General features: G+C 47.8%; 1 protein-coding gene across 1 annotated transcript in view; it reads left to right on the plus strand.

Annotated features, from left to right (window-relative positions):
- Positions 1-20,266, plus strand: part of knl1 (kinetochore scaffold 1) — a 240,322-nt gene that overhangs the window by 36,321 nt on the left and 183,735 nt on the right. The window contains exon 3 of the mRNA XM_072486289.1: positions 12,956-12,998. Coding sequence (XP_072342390.1) covers positions 12,956-12,998 — 43 coding nt within the window. The remainder of the gene's footprint in view (positions 1-12,955; positions 12,999-20,266) is intronic.

Raw genomic sequence — 20,266 nt, forward strand, 5'->3', positions numbered from 1 at the left:
AAGAAATGGGTGGGGGACGGTAAGGTGTCGGATATATATAGGGAAATGAGGGATGAAGGGGAGACTATGGTGGACGAACTAAAAGGGAAATGGGAAGAAGAGCTAGGGGAGGAGATCGAGGAGGGGCTGTGGGCAGATGCCCTAAACAGGGTAAACTCGTCGTCCTCGTGCGCCAGGCTAAGCCTGATTCAGTTTAAGGTATTACACAGGGCACATATGACTGGAACACGGCTCAGTAAATTTTTCGGGGTGGAGGATAGGTGTGCGAGGTGCTCGAGAAGCCCAGCGAATCATACCCATATGTTTTGGTCATGCCCGGCACTACAGGGGTTTTGGATGGGGGTGACAAAGGTGCTTTCGAAAGTAGTAGGAGTCCGGGTCGAACCAAGCTGGGGGTTGGCTATATTTGGGGTTGCACAAGAGCCGGGAGTGCAGGAGGCGAGAGAGGCCGATGTTTTGGCCTTTGCGTCCCTAGTAGCCCGGCGCAGGATATTGCTAATGTGGAAAGAAGCCAAGCCCCCGGGGGTGGAGACCTGGATAAATGATATGGCGGGGTTCATAAAGTTAGAGCGGATTAAGTTCGTCCTAAGGGGGTCGGCTCAAGGGTTTACCAGGCGGTGGCAACCGTTCGTCGAATATCTTGCGGAAAGATAGATGGGGGAAAAAAGAAGGCAGCAGCAGCAGCCCAGGACTTGGGGGGGGGGGGGGGGTGGGGTGGCCTGAGACAAGGCAGTTGCCAATTAGGGCTAGTTTTTATTTTTGTTATTTAATATTTATTTATTTGTTGTTGTTTTCTTTTGTTCTTGTTTAAATAAAAAAGGTCATTATTATCTGTATTGTTATAATGTTGTGTAAAGGATGCACAATGTACTGTGTTGGTTGACCAAAAATTTTCAATAAAATATTATTTAAAAAAAAAAAAAGAGATAGTGGTGCTCCCTTGCCCATTGAAGAATCCTCTTATTTTCTTTACACTGGAATCTTGCGATCACCGCATGCGGTGCATCTTTAGAATGAGGCTTCAGTCAAAGTGAGCGATGGGCCTGGTCTAATTCAGGCAGGTACGCGATTCCACCATCCCACCATTTTGAGGAACATGTCTGAGAACAATTCCATGAGGGGATGACCCTTGATCCCCCTTGGTAACCTGATGGATCTCTGTGTATTCGGAATCCTGGATATCCATTATTCCTTCTTGGTTCCCGAATAACGAGGTCAAGTCTGCTTTTTGGGCAAGTTCAGTTGAACTTTATTTGTCAGCTTGTGCCACTGGTAAACTTTATTTGTCAATACAAAATTAAGTCAGATTGATTGTCTTTAGCGAATACAGTAGTTGAGTTTCCATTCAATTACAAATCGTGGTAATTCTTCAAATCATAATACACAGAATAAAATGACAGTGATTTAAACAAAAGAAATATGGCGATTTAGCAAAAGCAAGCAAAGGAAATAGGTTTCAGAAAGAGATGGATTGATTCCGGAATGGATTTTTCCATGCCAACAGTGATACTTCAGGAGATTATTATTTTAAGGTCTCCTTCTTTACAGCTGTAATTGGCTTTAACTAATTTATAATTCACTCAATTCCTCCAAACTGTCTGTCCGTCAATTTCAGAGAGAGATATATTGGTGTGAATTTCCCACTCCATCGCTTGAGAAAAGCACATTCTTTGCTCTGACTTATCACCCTAGACTGGTTGTTACCATAAAAACAGGACTGGGACATCAGCCCAGTTCTTTACATCACAATGGGGTCTTTTAGCTATTTGATGTCATTGACCTTCAGTCTCTAGCAAGTCTCATGCAATTTGCAAAATGTTCCCAACTATTCAGCTTTCCTCACTCTCATGGTTAATATGATTTAGTTCATTACGCTGAATGAGTTCTCAATTTTACCATTATCATCTATAGTTAACTAGAAAGCCAATTTCTATCATAACCCCAAAATCTGGATGTTCTGCCACTGGACCTGTCTTCCAGGTCATTCAGCTTGGTTCTTAAAGTGGCGGTTTCAACCACCGAAGTCAGATCAGTCTCCAGAGTTACGATCCGATAAAGCTACCTCCATGTTGTTGGCCATGGCTCCATCGACTTCAATGGTCTTGACTAGTTTTTTCCCCGAATCTCACGAATGGGGGGTGGGGGGTCAAGGCTTCTTAGAATGATGTTTGAAGATCCTCCGACAGTTTTGTAGGTGTTTCTCAAACTCTTTCGCCAAAATACTAGTGGGAGCCTAGTGGAGAGAAAGAAGCCAGCTTCACTATCTTGCCTCCCTGTGAATCCTGAGAGGCTTCGGGCTCTATCGACAAGTCTCTGCTCAACTTTCTTGGCTTTGTTTCTTCTGGGCACCTCCACAGAGAGAGAACTCTACCCTGATAACTTTGATGAGCACCAAGGATTACACACCCATGGTACCAAGAAAAAGGGCAAAAAGATTAGTTATCTAGCGGGAGCCACCTTGTGCGGGCATCTGCCCCTTATATCGCGCCACTGGTAGTAAGTCACCGTTTTGTAACATTCTAGCAATATTACTAGCGAGGACAATTTACATTTTATGCAGCAGAATTTGAACCTCTTTCAGTGCTTTTGGTTGCTGCAGAAATGTGGACCCCGAGTGAGTTACTTCGTATTGAAAATGAGAATTATGGCATCTTGAAGCCAATAAATTAAAGATTAACTTGTATGGGGTAAATAAGAAAATTCTAATGTTGCTGGAAGCCCATTGCAACACAAGTCCTAAAGCATTATACCTCTCAAGTGTTTGCATATCCATAACCAGAACAATGTTCTAACTCACAAGACCGTGTCAGTACATTACTCAATCTGTCTGATACCTCTAACATTAATAATGAACACCAAGTGTTGGAAAAACTCAACAGGTCTGGCTGCATCTGTAGAAAGAGGAACAGGCTTCAGGTTTTCAGTCTAATATGGCTCCTCTTTGGATTGGAAGAGAGATAAAAATGTGATTGGGTTTTTTGCTGTTGACTCTCCCAAAGTCAGGTCAAACAACAGGGAGTCCTGGGATTCTTGAAAGCCAGTGTAATGTTCAGAGTAGGAATCCCCCATCGATCCAATGCTGAAGTCAGACCGAGCAATAAGAATGTGATTTAAACAAAAGAAATATGGCGATTTAGCAATAGCCAATAAGAACTTTAAACTTATTATCAATCAGGCCTGGCCGCCCACGTGGATAAGTACCCGATCCCCCAAATCAAGGACTTCTAGGCCAAACTGGCGGGAGGCCTATCTACTCTAAGCTAGATCTCAGCCACGCGTACCTGCAGTTGGAACTAGACGAGTCGTAAATATTTGCCTTGATCAATACACAAGGGCCTATTTCAGTATACCGGGTTACTTTTCAGCATTTCCTCGACCTGCGCTATTTTCTAGCATACCATGGAAAACCTCCGAGTATCACAAAGTGATGGACGACCTACACTATATCTTAGTTACTGGAGTCACTCACAAAGACCACATGTCAAGTGGATTCGTACATGCGGGAGTCCCCCTTATACATGAAATGTGCTTTCCATGCCACAAGTCACATACTTGGGGTTCTGAGTTGATGCCACAGGTCTACACCATACAAGAGGTCCCAGCACCCAGGAATGTAGCCAAGTTGAGATCTTTCCTGGGAATGGTGAACTGTTATGACGGGTTCATTCCAAACTTGCCCATGACATTGGCACCATTACACATATGAAGGAAACAACCAATGTTGACAAGGGAAAGAGCAGCAAAAGGAATCTTGCCGCATGGTAAAACAAGCTCTGCAATTTTCGAACCTCTTGGTTCATTTTGCCCGGGGAATCCAAATTGTATGATGCCCCGCCATATGGGAATGGGTCTGTTCTATCCTGTAAGGTGGAGGATGGATTGGAACGGCCAATTGCTTTTGCCTCGAGAACCCTACGGGAAGTGGAGCAAAGTTATGCTCAAATCGAAAAGGAGGGACTGATCTTCATCATAGTTCCACCAATATACCTATGGTCGATGATTTGTTATAATAACCATAAGCTGCTGTTGGGTCTTTGAGAGTGGCCAAGCCAGTACCCGCAATCTCCTCCGCCAGTGTTGGGCTTTGCTGCGTGTGGCCTAGAGCTACACCTTACCAAAGCAGGTGGCACTATGGCCAGTCTCCCAAGAGATCATCTTGGTTCTGAACTTCTCGGGCGTCTTGCCGCATGTCGTCCGGGCATATACAAAATTGGACTCTGGGAGATCTGGTATTATCCAAAGTGAAACAAATGAGACAAACAGGTTGGCACCACAAGAAGTCTGAACAGTTGAGGCCCTAATTAACCTGCAGGGATGAACTAACCTGCAAAGATCAAGTGATACTTTGCGGCACTCGAGTTGCCATTCTACCCCCAGTGAGGGAAATCCTCTGACCAGAATTACACAGTACCCATCCGGGCCAAACAATGATGAAGATAATGACTCATAGCTATATCTGGAGGCTGGGAATCGCTAAAGTTATTGCAGAAGTATGCATTCCCTGCTGGACTCCACAATCGTTACGATGAGTATAAAAACTGGCAATAACTGTTGTAAGGCCGCACTTGGAATTTTGCGCACAATTCTGGTCGCCACACTACCAGAAGGATGTGGAGGCTTTAGAGAGGGTGCAGAGGAGGTTTACCAGGATGTTGCCTGGTCTGGATGGTGTTAGCTATGTGGAGAGGCTGAATAGACTCTTGACTGTTTTGGTTAGAAAGACTGAGGTTGAAGGGTGACCTGAACGAGGTCTACAAGATTGAAAGGCATGGATAGAGTGGGTGGCAGACACTCTTTTCCCAGGATGGAGGGGGTCAGTCACCAGGGGGCATAGGTTTAAGGTCCATGGGGCCAAGTTTAGAGGAGATGTGTGAGGCAGGTTTTTTTACGCAGAGGGTGGTGAGTGCCTGGAAAGTGTTGCCAGGGGAGGGTGGAAGCAGATATATTAACAGTGTTCAAAAGGCAACTTGACAAACACATGGATAGGATGGGTGTAGAGGGATATGGCACCAGCCAAGTGCTGAGGGTTTTGGCAAAAGTTGGTATGACTGGTAGAGGCTCAGGTGGCCAACGGGCCTGTTCCTGTGCTGTATTGTTCTTTGTTCTCTTTTTTTTACCTCCTCCTTCTACAAATCTCCATCCCTGGGAGTGACCTGACCACCCATGGACCATGCAGGCACTTTCTTAGGCAGCATGTTTCTTGGCTTGATAGACTATCGTTCCAAATGGCTACTATTGCGATCCCAGATCAAACCCCCAACAGTGGCTTGGAAATTGGAATGAAACCTAAATATTTTAGTTGATTTCCCTAAGACTGCAGAAAGAATGTTGTTCCAGGACTGATTGCATGAAGAAATAGAGATTTGGTATTTTAAAAACAAAACATTCAGCATTTGTATATACAAACAATAAACAAAACAAATAGGAGCAAAAGTGAAATTGTACAACATAACAGATAATCAACACCCACTCCCCCTCCTCCTGTCCTGGGCTTTCCCATTTTAACCCCCTTATTCACCCCCCCCCCCCTTCCCCTCTGCTGACCCCTCAATCCTACTTAACGAAGTCAATGAATGGCTTCCACTTCCGAGTGAACCCATTGACTGACCTCCAAGATGAACTTTACCTTCTCCAGCCCCTCAAATTCTGCCAGGTCACTACTTACAGCGGCTCCGAATCCCTCCACCCCAGCAAAATCCATCTCCGGGCTATCGGAGGCAAATGCCAAGACATCGCCGTTTCTCATGCCCGGGACTCCCGGGTCTTCCGACATCCCAAATATTGCTACCACTGGACTCCGGGCCATCTTCACCCCCAATACCTCGGACAATACCTCTGCAAACCCCTGCCAGAACCCCCTCAGTTTTGGACACACCCTAAATATGTGGACATGATTAGTGGGCCTCCCTGTGCACCGCTCACACCTGTCCTCCACTTCCTCAAAGAACCTACTCCTCCTAGCCACCCTCCTACGTGCACTATGGACTACCTTAAACTGAATAAAAGTGAGTCTTGCACATAACGAGAACATTCACCCTCCGCAGGGCGGCCTCCCACGTTTCGTACTCCAAATCTCTCCTCTCTTCCACACCCCCCCTAAACAGCTCCTTCTCCCACTTCCATTTAATGTCTCCCATCGGGTTCCCTCCCAGCCCATCAGCTTGTAGACCTCTGACACCATCCCCTCCCTCGGCAATACCTTATCTTGCAGCCCCAAAGGTGGCAACCTGGGAAAGAAAGGCACCTCCTTCCTCGCAAAGTGTCCCGGACCTGAAAGTACGTAAAACCATTCCCCCTGTGAAGCTCGTATTCCTCCTCCGGGTCCTTTAATTTCTCAAAGCTGCCCCTACGTACAGGTCCCCGAATCGCTCAATCCCTGCCTGCCGCATCCAGCCCCTTTGATGCAAACCTATGGTTATCACAAATTGTTGCCCAGACCAAGGCACCCTCTAATCGCAAATGCTGCCTCCACTGCCCCCACACCCTCGAGGCTGACAGCAAAACTGGGCTCACTGGCCGGCAGGAACGGCAAAGGTGCTGTAAACAATGCCCTTAAGCTCGTTCCTCTACAGGAACCTCCCTCCATCTGCCCCCATACCGACTCCTCCCCCACTACCCATTTCCTGACCGAAGTGATTTTAGCTGCCAAGTAGTAATTCATTATATTCTCCAACGCCAAGACCCCCTCTCTTGCCCATACTCCGACCCCCCCCCCCCCCCCCCCGATCCGTGGGGTCTTCCCTGTCCATATGAACCCCAAGATCAACGCGCTAACCTTCTTAAAGAATGACTTTGGAACAAATATCGGGAGGTTCTGGAATATAAACAGGAACTTGGGCAGCACAGTCATCTTTGTTTGCACCCGTCCTGCCAATGACAGTGGCATCACATCGCACCTCTAAAAATCCCCATTCATCTGCTCTACCAGCCAAGTCAAATTTAACTTGTGTAACTGTGCCCAGCTCTGCCACCTGGATACCGAAGTATCTGAAACGCAGCCCCTCCCCCTCCCCAACCTCCTCCTCCTGACCTCTGGTCTCCATCAGGAACACCTCACTCTTTCCGATGTTCCCCTTGTACCTGGAGAGCCGACCAAAATCCCCAATGCTATAACAGCTGCACATGTTTTGCTCCTTCCACAACCCCGAGCTCTTCAGCACAATGGCCAAGGGCTCTATCGTCAATGCAAACAGAAGGGGGGGGGGCGGACATGGGGCATCCCTGCCTCGTACCCCAGTGCAATGCAAAATACCCTGAGTTAATACTATTTGTGCACCGGCTTGCCATTGGCTTCTTGTATAGCAGCTGCACTCACGCCACAAACGTCAGCCCAATCTCAAATTTCTCCGATACCACCCGCCATCAAATAACTCCACTTCAAACTTCCATCTTACTTCCATGTGTCGGGGACAGCACCAAATTCAGCAGCCTTCTCACATTGAGGACAACTCTTCCCTTTACGAACCCCATCTGGTCCTCCCCAATCACCTCTTGAAGACATCCCTCTAACCTTTAATGCCAATATCTTGGCCTTTGCATTCAACGAAGATATGGGTCGAGATGATCCACACTTCACTGAATCATTGTCCTTCAGCAACAATGAGATAGAGGCCTGCCCCGTTGTCTGCGGCAAGACTCCCCTGTCCATTGCGTCTTCCAGCTTTCCCACCATCAACGTGCCAGCCTATCCTTTTAATCTTTTATAAAATTTGACCTGGGACCTGTTGGGCCCAACTGCCTTCCCTACCTACATCCTCCCAATTGCCACCTTCACCTCCCCTCCCACCAGCTCCTCCAATCCTGCCCTCTCCACCCTTTCCCAACCTCGGGCACTCCAGTCCACCCAAAAACTCCCTCATTCCCCCCCCCCCCCCCTTCCGGTGGCTCCAACTTCTACAAGTCTCTATAAAACTCCTCAAATACCTTTTTATTAATCTGTTCCAGAGCCACCGCCAATTCTCCTGTCTTGTCTTGCACCCAAACTATCTCCCTCGCCGCTGCCTCCCTAAGGAGCCGACCTGTCAACATATGCCCTGCCTTCTCCCCATACTCCAAAACAGCCCTCGCCCTTCTCAACTGATGCATCACTTACCCCGTGGACAATAGGTCAAACCTTGCCTGTAACTCCTTCCTCTTTGCCAGGAAGTCGTCCCCCATGTATCTCCCATCCACCTCCCAAATCTCTTCCATCAGTTGTTGGCGTTCCTATCCACTTTTGCCATAAACGACATCAACTCCCCCTTCCCCACCACCTTCAGAGCCTCCCGGACCACCGACCGTGAGACCTCCCCATACGCCAACCACTTAACTCAGGCCAACAGTGCCTTTCCCACCACAAAGAAGACAATCCTCGAAAACCCCGGGTAGAAAAACCACACAGACACACACACACAGACACACACACACAGACACACACACACAGACACACACACACAGACACACACACACAGACACACACACACAGACACACACACACAGACACACACACAGACACACACACAGACACACAGACACAGACACAGACACACACACAGACACACACACAGACACACACACAGACACACACACAGACACACACAGACACACACAGACACACACAGACACACACAGACACACACACACAGACACACACACACAGACACACACACACAGACACACAGACACAGACACACAGACACACAGACACACAGACACACAGACACACACACAGACACACACACAGACACACACACAGACACACACACAGACACACACACAGACACACACACAGACACACACACACACACTCGCTCTCCGGACCAGCGAGTGCGACTGGGACCGTCTATGCTTTCTGATACGACTGCTTTTTCTCTGAATCTTTCTACTGCAATTGAACCAATTTGCTTGAACTAAAGATATAATTGCATCCATCGCCTGCTCTTGTTCTTTACCAACCTACTGATCAACATGGTTTCCAACAACTGAACCTCAGCCTCCCTATCAGTATTTCTCTCCCTCCTGTCTCACCCTGTGGCTTTGTGATCTGGTGACTACACAATCAGGAAACCTTCCGGATATTATACTTAAACATCTCAGTTTGACTTTCCGCTGGCTTTCCATCCACAGTCGACTGCCCTCTCACCTGTGACTCAGCTATATCATTACCTTGGATAAATTATACCCCTGAAAAGGGTAGTACTCCTACCACTACTTCACTTTTTTCACCAGACTCTCTAGCCTTATCGTACATTGTGGCATGCTATTCCTGTCACCACTAATTCCAGAAATTACCACCTTTTCTGGCAATGCTCCTTCCAAACTATATATCTCCTTGGCACTCGCCATAAAGATTGACTATCTCCTGTATTCCTTCTGATCTTAAATCATCTGATCTATTCCAACTTCTACACATGAGTAAACCGTACTCTTACAAATAAAATCCTCAAATGTTTCTGATATCTGCTTATCCACTAACCTCTGAACAGGCTGTACACTCTGCATCTTTCCACTGCTTTTTCTTCCCACTTTAATAAACCCCCACTGGTTTATCTGATTTTTACCGAGTCTGTCTTTCCAGAAATTTTTGCAAGCTACCAACACCGCAACTCCACATGCCAAGCTTTATTACAATGAAATGGATGGCACAGTGGCTAGCACTGCTGCCTCACAACGCCAGGGACCCAGTTTAATTCTGAAATTGGGTGACTGTGTGGGGTCTGCACACTTCTCCCCATTTCTGCGTTTTGTTTCCTCTGGGTGTTCTGATTTGCTTCCACAGTCCAAAGATGTGCAGGTTAGGTGGATTGGCCATGTTAAATTGCCCCCTAGTCTCCAACGGTTAGGTGGGATTACAGGGATAAAGCGGGGGAATGGGCCTGGGTGCTCTTTCAGAGGATCGATGGGTCGAATGGCCTTTGCAGTGTACGGGAAAGTTTTCTTCTCTCAACCACTATCATAGGTTTTCTTTGTACTCTGGTGCACACTCTCCTTAACACCACCAACTAAACCTTCTTTGCTTGACCACTTGTAAATTTCTCATTTCCCCAGTTTTCATCCTTCACAGGTGGAAATTGATGTTGAAATCCAGACTTGTGTTTTGTGAACCAATTCAAAATCATCTGCCATTTCTGCGGCTTGTCTAGCAGTTTTAACTCTGCTCTTCTACATGAGTTGTCACAACTGCTGAAAGTGAATCTTTAAATCCCTGCAAAATAATTGTTTCCCAAAGAGCTCTTGCGTTCTGTCTATTTTTAAAAATATATTTTTATTGGTTTTACAATTATTTACACTAACATTTGCTCTGGGTAACACACCATAATAAAATGGACAAAAAAAGGAATATACAAAATGGGTTTGCAAATGAAAATAATAAACAAACCTTTATAATTTCACACCAATGTACAGCTTGGGCAATGAGAGATGGGAAGTTGTTCAACATGGAATGTGTGCAATACCTCATTCAATACTTGCCAGCTTAACTTAAGCCCTGTTGTTTTCTCTTAAACTGTATTACCCTATGAGAAGGCCCTGTTTTTGAGCTTCCGGTAATCGGTTGCCACAATACATATTTATGTCCCTGCTGTCCCCTGGAAAATACCGGGAGATGGAGAGGGTCCCCCGTGTTTGCCATGGTATCTTCACCCCCCCTCCCCTCCCCTATCCTCTTATCCTCGCTCTTCCCCCAAACGGGTCTTCAACAGGCTGGTGAATAGCCTCTACGTGCTGTGAAAATCATCCTCCGATCCGCAAATGGCGCATTTTATTTTTTCTAATTTGAGATACTCTGCCAAGTCGGACAATTGACAATGGTCTTATAGTCACTATTATTAGATTTTGTTCTTCAGAATTTCTATTCCAGCCATCCAGTCCCCGGAGCATTGACCTGAGTTTGCTGGTCCAATGACAATACCACCTGTCACCTCCTGCCAGCAACAATATCACTGCCCCATCTATTCTATGATCAGTGGCAGAACTTTAACCTGTCTCACACCATAAGACATAGGAACAGAATTAGGCCACTCGGCCCATTGAGTCCGCTCCGCCCCGCCATTCAATCATGGCTGATATTTTCTCATCCCCATTCTCCTGCCTTCTCCCCATATCCCCTTTATTAATCAAGAACCTATCTATCCCTGTCTTAAAGACCCTCCGTGATTTGGCCTCCACAATCTTCTGTGGCAAAGAGTTCCACAGATTTACCACCCTCTGGCTGAAGAAATTCCTCCTCAATTTGTTTTAAAGGATCGTCCCTTTAGTCTGAGATGGTGTCCTCTGGTTCTACTTTTTCCTACAAGTGGAAACCTCCTCCATGTGCCGCCCCCCCACCCCCCATCCTTCTAAATTCCAACGAGTATGGACCCAGAGTTCTCAACCGTTCCTCATGTGACACCTTCTTCATTGCAGGAATCATTCTTGTGAACTTCCTCTGGACCCTTTCCAAGGCCAGCACATCTTTCCTTACATACGGGGCCCAAAACTACTCTCAACACTCCAAATGGGTCTGAGCAGAACCTTGTACATCCCTGGTCTTGTATTCTATATGTGATGAAGAGGAGAGGTTTCGGCTTAAAGAATTGCAGTTGTGTACATAGGATATGTGTTAGCTTGAGGGTCATGCTGTACCAACATGTTCTCCCTACTATGTGAATGCAGAATAGTACTGGTCATTTGAAACCACTATTGGCATTGAAAAGGATAGAATAAGCTATTGATTCTGCTAAAGTTCATTTCAATGAAAATATGCAATTGCTTATCAGATCTCTTATCTGAGCTAGTCTCCAAGATTATCTAATTTTTCGTCCTATTTTGCCTTTGCTTTTGCTGATCGTCCTGATTTACACCGTTGATGTTTAGTTTTCAAGGTCACTGGTATTTGGATGGTAAATCACCTCTGGTTTAATGGACTGCATTCATCCTACATTGGGGCTTGTTACTTAGAATGAGCAGCTGAAGAGCTGTTACTTAGACTGGAATGAAGAGCTTGTCGTATGAGCAATGGTTGAGGACTGTGGGTCTGTATTCGTTGGAGTTTAGAAGGATATGAGGGCGGTCTTATTGAAACTTAAGAGGGTACTGTGAGGCCTGGGTACAGTGGACGTAGAGAGGATGTTTCCACTTGTAGGAAAAGCTAGAACTAGAGGACACCATCTCAGACCAAAAGGATGATCCTTTAATACCGAAATGAGGAGGAATTTCTTCAGCCAGAAGGTGGTGAATCTGTGGAACTCTGCCACAGAAGGCTGTGGAGGCCAAATCACAGTCTTTAAGACTGAGATAGATAGGTTCTTGATTATTCAGGGGTTATCGGGAGAAAGCCAGAGAATGGGGATGGGGGATGAGGATGAGAAAATTATCAGCCATGATTGAATGGCGGAGCAGACTCAAATGGGCCGAGTGGCCTAATTCTGCTCCTATGTCTTATGATCTTATGATTACAAACTCTACAGATTTTATCCAGTCACTCTGCATCTGCCCCAATTCAGTCAGCCATGTTACTGTCCTGTGCTGGTAGAGCATGGGTCTTGGGCTGCTGGATGCCATCCAAGGCCATTTTCCATATGGGAGCTTGGGCAATGAGAGATGGGAAGTTGTTCAACATGGAATGTGTGCAATACCTCATTCAATACTTGCCAGCTTAACTTAAGCCCTGTTGTTTTCTCTTAAACTGTATTACCCTATGAGAAGGCATTGCCCTCGGATATATCCCAATGCATACACAGTCTTGAGGAAATTGTGCATATAGCTCATATTTTATATTCTCTTCAAATTAGATATTTTTCCACAATTTTCATATCCATCTGATGAACTACATTATCAAATGTTGGCTCTTCCATATCATTAATTGTGTGTTCTCAAAACAGAATTCCAATTTTACCACTGCAAAATCAATTTTGTCAAAAGAATAGATTTCAAAGATCACCAGGAATAGTGGTATTGAATTAGAAATGGATCTAATACTTTCATTTTTTTTTCTCAGTGTCGAAAACAGGGATGGAAAATGCAAGAGACGACAGTCGGGTGTAAGTTTTGATTCGTTGTTCTCTTTTGCATGATCTGAGGATAACAGTGCATTTGAAAAGCTTTTAAAAACATTGACCTTAAATTAAAAACATTTTTTTAAAAAAAATGTTTTTTATTGGTTTTTTGAGCAAAGGCAGCATGGTGGTTAGCACAATTGCTTCACAGCTCCAGGGTCCCAGGTTCGATTCCCGGCTTGGTTCACTGTCTGTGGCGTCTGCACGTTCTCCTCGTGTGTGCATGGGTTTCCTCCGGGTGCTCCGGTTTCCTCCCGCAGTCCAAATATGTGCAGGTTAAGTGGATTGGTCATGCTAAAATTGCCCTTTGTGTCCAAAATTGCCCTACGTGTTGGGTCGAAAAATAAAATAAAGTAACTGGTAAGGTATTATGCACAGGCTCAACAGCAGCAAATCTGTACAATTGGCAAAATTATTTACAACACAAGTAGGCACCTGTTTGTGTGTGTGTGGGGGGGGGGCTCAGCTTTTGCCATTCCTCCCGTCTTTCGCCTGTATTCTCCTTGTCTCTGTTCCTGTAGATGCCAGGTTTGTTATTTCCTGTGCCCTCCTTCTGGCTATCATTTCCCTGGATACTCTAAATTTATCCAAAAAAAAATGAAAAGCAATCTATAGGTGATTGACAATTTTGTACTGGAATATCAAAATTGTGGCCACAAAGATCTCTGAACCCTGATTCAATCTGTACTTGTGTCACTTTCTCCTATTTGAATATCACAGGCCCAAAGGTTTGAAAAGGCTCAAGGCTGCTCCCTCTGATGAATAAACCCATATCTGAGCACCAAGATGTGTTTGTATGATCTGCTTGATGTAAATGCTTAAACTATGTAAGTCACCTGCAGAACTCCCATGTTATGTACCAATAAATTTGAGTGCTCCAAGTTTGGTATACAATAAACTAGACATACAATAATGTGACGACGAAGATTAAAATTATATAAAACAAACAGGCAAGAGCTTTATTTAATTCTTCACCCTCGTACAAGAAACAGCAAAAAGCTATTTTTTCAATGTAAGTTTCCAAAAACTGCATTGTGACACGTCCTGCGTTATGTAACATTCATCAGTTGGTGCCCTCCAACACCCGTACAAACATGAATACATTTTTCTTAAAGCCCTCTCTGCTGATAAAATGCTGTTTTAGAACTGTAAGATTAATTCTATAATCAACTTTAATTACTGACTTCCAGTGGCGTGGGTGAGCAGGGCGGCCTCAGCAACAAGAGCTCCCGCCGGTGGCTGCGATTCACGGCGATTTCTGAGAAATCCCTGAGTTTTCACGCACCCGACTATCGTCGGCCTTTGGGGCCGATACGAGCAGCCAGTGGGGCCGGTTTAAAAACTGGCGAAGAACCCCGCGGGGGCTGAGGCGCTGGGCCCGGCGCGGCGTCGAGGTCAGAGCAGCGGGGGCGGAGCTCCGAGGAGGCCGAGGCGGCAGACCCGAGGCCAGGGCATCATGTAGGGAGGGTGCTCCACGTCGGATGGCGCCCACCTAGTAGGAAGAAAGAAGGCTGAAGCCTGGTCCCATGGGGAGCTCTGGGTGAATGCAGAGGAGAAAGAAAGAAGGTTTAAGGAAGTTTGGTGACAGTTTTTTTTTTTCTCCCCTTTTTTTTTCAAAAAAAGAATTAAGTCAGATTGATGAAGGACAGGAGGGTGAAGGGGGAGAGAGGAGAAAAGGAAGATAAACAACAATAAGCTGCTAAAGGATGCGAAGAGCGGTGTCGAAGAAAGGAGGAAACGCGGGTTCACCGCTGAAGGAGAAAACAGGATGGCGGAAGCCAAACTGCAAGGTGGGGCCGCACTACTTACGGTAGAGAAGATGACCGAGGTGATGGCGGTGGAGCTGGAAAAACAGTTTGAGGCACATGGAGGCCTTGAGGAAAGAGACGGAAGTCGTGTTGAGGTCATTGGTGGAGGAGGCAATTGGCCCGATGAGGGTGGAGGTGGCAAAGGCATCGGCCGAGGTGAGCGAGCAGGGCAAGAAGATGAAGGAGGTAGAGGAGGCCATGTCACGACACAGCGACCAGGTCACCTCGATGGGGGACGAGCTACGGAGGGTGGTGGAGGTTAACAGAGGACTCTGAGAAAAGCTGGAAGACTTGGAAAACCGCTCAAGGCGGCACAATTTGAGAATTGTGGGCTTGCCCGAAGGGACAGAGGGCCCAAGGCCAACGCAATACTTCGCTAAGAAGTTGGCGGAGCTGATGGGGGAGGGTGAGAGCCCCACCCTGTACGAGCTAGACCGAGCTCATTGGTCATTAAGGCCGAAGCCCAAAGTGAACGAGCCGCCAAGGGCAGTAATTATCTGCTTCCATAAGTTTTGCATGAAAGAGAAGATATTAAGCTGGGCGAAGCAGAAGCGTGAGGTGCTGTATGATGGTACTGCGGTTCGGATCTACCAGGACTTGACGGTGGAGTTGGCAAAAAGACAAGCGGCGTTTGGGCGAGTGAAGGCGGCTTTGTACAAGAAGGGGGTGCGATTTGGTGTGGTGTACCCGGCTAAGTTGAGACTAACATATAACGCCAAAGACTTTTATTTTGAGACGGCTGAGGCGTTCGTGAGGGCAGAAGGCTTGGGACAGACGTGAAGAGCGGAACTGGAAGAGAGACTGGACTGTGTTTGAGCGGCTGGAAAATGTACAAATGTTACAACTTGATTTGTATTGAAATTTACTTCTCTTTGCATTGTTACAGAGTTCAAGTTAATGGCGTTCTGTGTTGCGACGGTTAAATGTTATGTTAGTGAATTGTAGGGCTTGGATTGTTGGGTTTGTTTTGGTGTTTCTTTCTCTGGGACTGGATGGAAGGGGGCGAGAGGTCTTGGCGGGGGAGCCACCCGCTCTAGCTAACTAAAGTCAGTTAGTGAATGGGGGTGAGGTGAGATGAGGGCTGCGGACGTTGGAGCCTGGATAGCAGGCTAAAATGGGCCTATGAGGCGAGCGAGAGGTGAGGAAGGGATGGATGTTAGGGATGTTTTTGTAGGGGGGGTTCGATGTTAACAATAGACAGCGGCGGGTCAGGCTTATGGGGCAGGGCCTGGTGGTTATGGTGATGGTGGATAAGGAAGGTGGGGGAGCGGGTGGGAGAGACCCCCAGTAAGGATAGTCACGTGGAACGTAAGGGCTAGGAGGTCCGGTCAAGGGTGCTTGCCCATCTTAAAAGTTTGAAAGCCGATGTAGCAATGCTGCAGGAGACTCACTTGAGGGTGAAGGACCAGGTGAGACTTGAAAAGGGCTGGGTTAACCAAGTGTTTCATTCTGGATTTGATGGAAGGGCTCGCGGGGTAGCGGTGTTGGTCAGCAAAAGGGTACGCTTCCAGATGGAGAACGTGGTGGCAGATCAGGGTGGTAGATATGTGATTGTGGCAGGGGCGCTGGAGGGGAGATTAGTGGCGCTGTTGAGTGCATACGATCCCAATTGGGACTATGTGGGATTTGCGAGAAAGGTATTTGGGGCTATTCCCGACTTGGACACGCACAAGCTGATTGTGGGGAGGGGAACTGGAACTTGGTGCAAGAGCCAAGGTTGGACAGATCACGGCCGCGCTCACTGGTCCCATCGGGGGGCGAAGGCGCTGGCTGGGCTAATGGTGAAAATGGGAGGAGTGGACCCTTGGAGGTTCCTGCACCCAAGGGAACGCGAGTATTTATTTTTTTCTCAGCGGTCCATAAGGTATACTCGCGGATCGACTTTTTTGTGGTGGGGAAGGATTTGCTGGCTGGTGTCAACGGCTCGGAATACTTTGCAATTGCAGTGTCAGATCATGCTCCACATTGGGTGGATATGGTGCTGGGGAAGGGGGTAGCGCAGAGACCAGGGTGGAAACTGGATGTGGGGCTTTTGGGGAACCAAGTGTTCTGTGAGAAAATTGAAAAGGTAATTAAGGAATATGTAGGTTTCAATTGTACGGGTGAGGTGTCGAAGGCAGTCGTCTGGGAGGCTCTAAAGGCGGTGGTGAGAGGTTAGGTAATTTTGTTTAAGGCCAGGGTGGACAAAGAGGAGAAATTGGAGCGGTAGAGGGTAATAGATGAGATGTTGGAGGTAGATGGGAGGTATGCAGAGGATGGGGACCCGGCGAAGCTGGAAAAGAGGAAGGAACTACAGGCAAGCTTCGACCGACTGTCCATCAGGAAGGCGGTGCGCCAACTGAGATGAGCAAGGGGTACAGTTTATGAACATGGAGATAAGGTATGTTAGCAGGTCAGCTCCGGAGGGAGGCAGTGGCAAGGGAAATTCTTCAGATGAGGGATAGGGCAGGGAAGTTGGTGGTGGCTCCAGTGCTGATTAACAAGGTTTTTGAGGAGTTTTATGAGAGGTTGTACAAGTCAGAGCCACCCGGGGGAGACTGAGATGCAGGAATTTCTAGATTGGTTGGAGTACCCGAGGCTAGGGGAGGGGGACAGGGCTAAATTAGAAGGAGCAATAGTGGAACAGGAGATAAAGGATGCGATTGGGAGGATGCAGTCGGGGAAGGTGGCAGGGCTGGATGGGTTTCCGGTGGAATATTATAAAAAAATTCAAGGATGGGTTGGCACCCCTGATGGTGGGGATGTTTGAGGAGGCGATAGGGAAGGGGGTGTTGCCGCAAACCTTGGGGCAGGCATCGATTTCACTGTTCCTAAAGATAAGGATCCGGACTTCCGGGTGCGGCGATGACCAGCTAAGTCGCACGTTTCGGCAGCTGCCGGTGGAACGGACTTTTGGGCTCTTGATAGGAGCCCCAACGGCAATTTTAACGGCTAAAAACACCGTGCGGTAAACCAGAAGGGTGTTCCCCCTGGACACGGATGGAAAAAGGAGAGGAAAGTGGCCGGATTGCAGCAGATCCTTTGGAACAACGGCAAGGAAGGCAAGCAAAAACCAAGATGGCGTCGGAAGGTGGCAGTTTAATATGGGGCCCTGAACAACACGAGTTTTTGAAACGCTGCGTGGAAGAGCTTAAAAAGGAGATGAAGAAGGAGCTGTTGGCCCCGATATTACAGGCGATCGAAGGGCTAAAGGATGAGCAAAAGACCCAGGAGTGGGAGCTTCGGGTCGTGAAGGCAAAGGCTGCTGAGAATGAGGACGACATACAGGGCCTGGTGGTGAAGACTGAGATGCACGAGGCACACCATAAATGATGTGTGGAAAGATTGGAGGTGCTGGAGAATAACGTGAGGAGGAATAATTTAAGGATTCTTGGTCTTCCTGAAGGAGCAGACGTCGGGGCATATGTGAGCACGATGCTGCACTCGTTAATGGGAGCGGAGGCCCCGGCGGGTCCGCTGGAGGTGGAGGGAGCATACCGAGTGATGGCGCGAGGACCGAGAGCAGGAGAAATTCCTAGGGCCATAGTGGTGAGATTCCTCTGTTTTAAGGACAAAGAGATGGTCCTTAGATGGGCAAAGAAAACTCTGAGCAGTAAATGGGAGAACGCGGTGATCCGCGTTTATCAAGACTGGAGTGCGGAGGTGGCGAGAAGGAGGGCGAGCTTTAATCGGGCCAAGGCGGTGCTTCACAAAAAGAAGATAAAATTTGGAATGCTACAACCGGCAAGACTGTGGGTCACATCAAGGGAGGCACCACTACTTTGAGACGGCGGATGAGGCGTGGACTTTTATTGTGGAAGAAAAACTGGAATAAGCGGGTTACTAAAAAAGAACGTTTGAAACAAAGTAGTGGGACGAGTATGGGGGGCGAAGAGGGGGGAAAAGGCGGAGGAAAGATGAGTTTTGTTATTAATCCTGCGATGCGGTAACTTTTCTCTCTTCCACAGGTGGTGGTGGAGGGAGGAAGGGAGGTGGAGGAGATGGGGCATTGGCCATGGGGGGGTGGGGCCAAAAGGGAAGCACGGGCTTTGTTCCCGCGCTATGATAATCATGGCGGGAATAGGGAAGCAGGAAGGAGGAGGCGTCGCACAGTGCGAGCCGAGGTCGGCCAGAGTTTGCTGACTTCTGGGAGCAACATGGGGGGTGTAACTACGCTAGGGGGGGGGGGGGGTGGGAGGGGGGAGTTACTGGGTTGCTGCTGCTGGGGAGAGGGGGAAGCCGGAATGGGGTGAGGTGGGCGGGGGGGGGCGCTGCCTGGGTGGGACCCAGCTGCGTGGGAACCGGGTGAGGAGCTGGAAAAAGGGGATGGCTTATCGACAAGGGGGGGGGGGGGGTAAAAAGCCCCCCCAACCCGGTTGATCACGTGGAACGTGAGAGGGCTGAACGGGCCGATAAAGTGGGCACGGGTATTCGCACACCTTAACCACGTCTGCCTTAAGTTTCTTATGTTACAAGAGACGCACTTGAAACTTATAGACCAGGTTAGACTACGCAAAGGATGGGTGGGGCAGGTGTTTCATTCGGGGCTAGATGCGAAAAACGGGGGGGTGGCTATACTAGTGGGGAAGCGGGTTATGTTTGAGGCAAAGACCATAGTGGCGGATAGCGGGGGCAGATACGTGATGGTGAGTGGCAAATTACAGGGGGAGGCGGTGGTCTTGGTAAACGTATATGCCCCGAACTGGGATGATACCAATTTTATGAGGCGCATGCTAGGACGCACCCCGGACCTAGAGGTGGGAAAGTTGGTAATGGGGGGAGATTTTAATACGGTGCTGGAGCCAGGGCTGGACAGGTCGAGATCCAGGACTGGAAGGAGGCCGGCTGTAGCCAAGGTGCTTAAAGATTTTATGGAGCAGATGGGAGGAGTAGACCCGTGGAGATTTAGCAGACCTAGGAGTAAGGAGTTCTCATTTTTCTCCTATGTCCACAAAGTTTATTCGCAAATAGACTTTTTTGTCTTGGGAAGGGCGTTGATCCCGAAGGTGAGGGGGACGGAGTATACGGCTATAGCCATTTCGGATCACGCTCCACATTGGGTAGACTTGGAGATAGGGGAGGAAACAGAAGGGCGTCCACCCTGGAGAATGGACATGGGACTAATGGCAGATGAAGGGGTGTGTCTAAGGGTGAGGGGGTGCATTGAAAAATACTTGGAACTCAATGATAACTGGGAGGTCCAGGTGGGAGTGGTCTGGGAGGCGCTGAAGGCAGTGGTTAGAGGGGAGCTGACATCAATAAGGGCACATAAAGGAAAGTAGGAGAGTAGGGAACGGGAGCGGTTGCTGCAAGAACTTCTGAGGGTGGACAGGCAATATGCGGAGGCACCGGAGGAGGGACTGTACAGGGAAAGGCAAAGGTTACACATAGAATTTGACTTGCTGACAACGGGTACTGCAGAAGCACAGTGGAGGAAGGCACAGGGTGTACAGTATGAGTATGGGG

The sequence above is a fragment of the Scyliorhinus torazame genome, chromosome 2 (assembly GCF_047496885.1).
Source record: "Scyliorhinus torazame isolate Kashiwa2021f chromosome 2, sScyTor2.1, whole genome shotgun sequence".
In the NCBI taxonomy this organism is placed as follows: domain Eukaryota; kingdom Metazoa; phylum Chordata; class Chondrichthyes; order Carcharhiniformes; family Scyliorhinidae; genus Scyliorhinus; species Scyliorhinus torazame.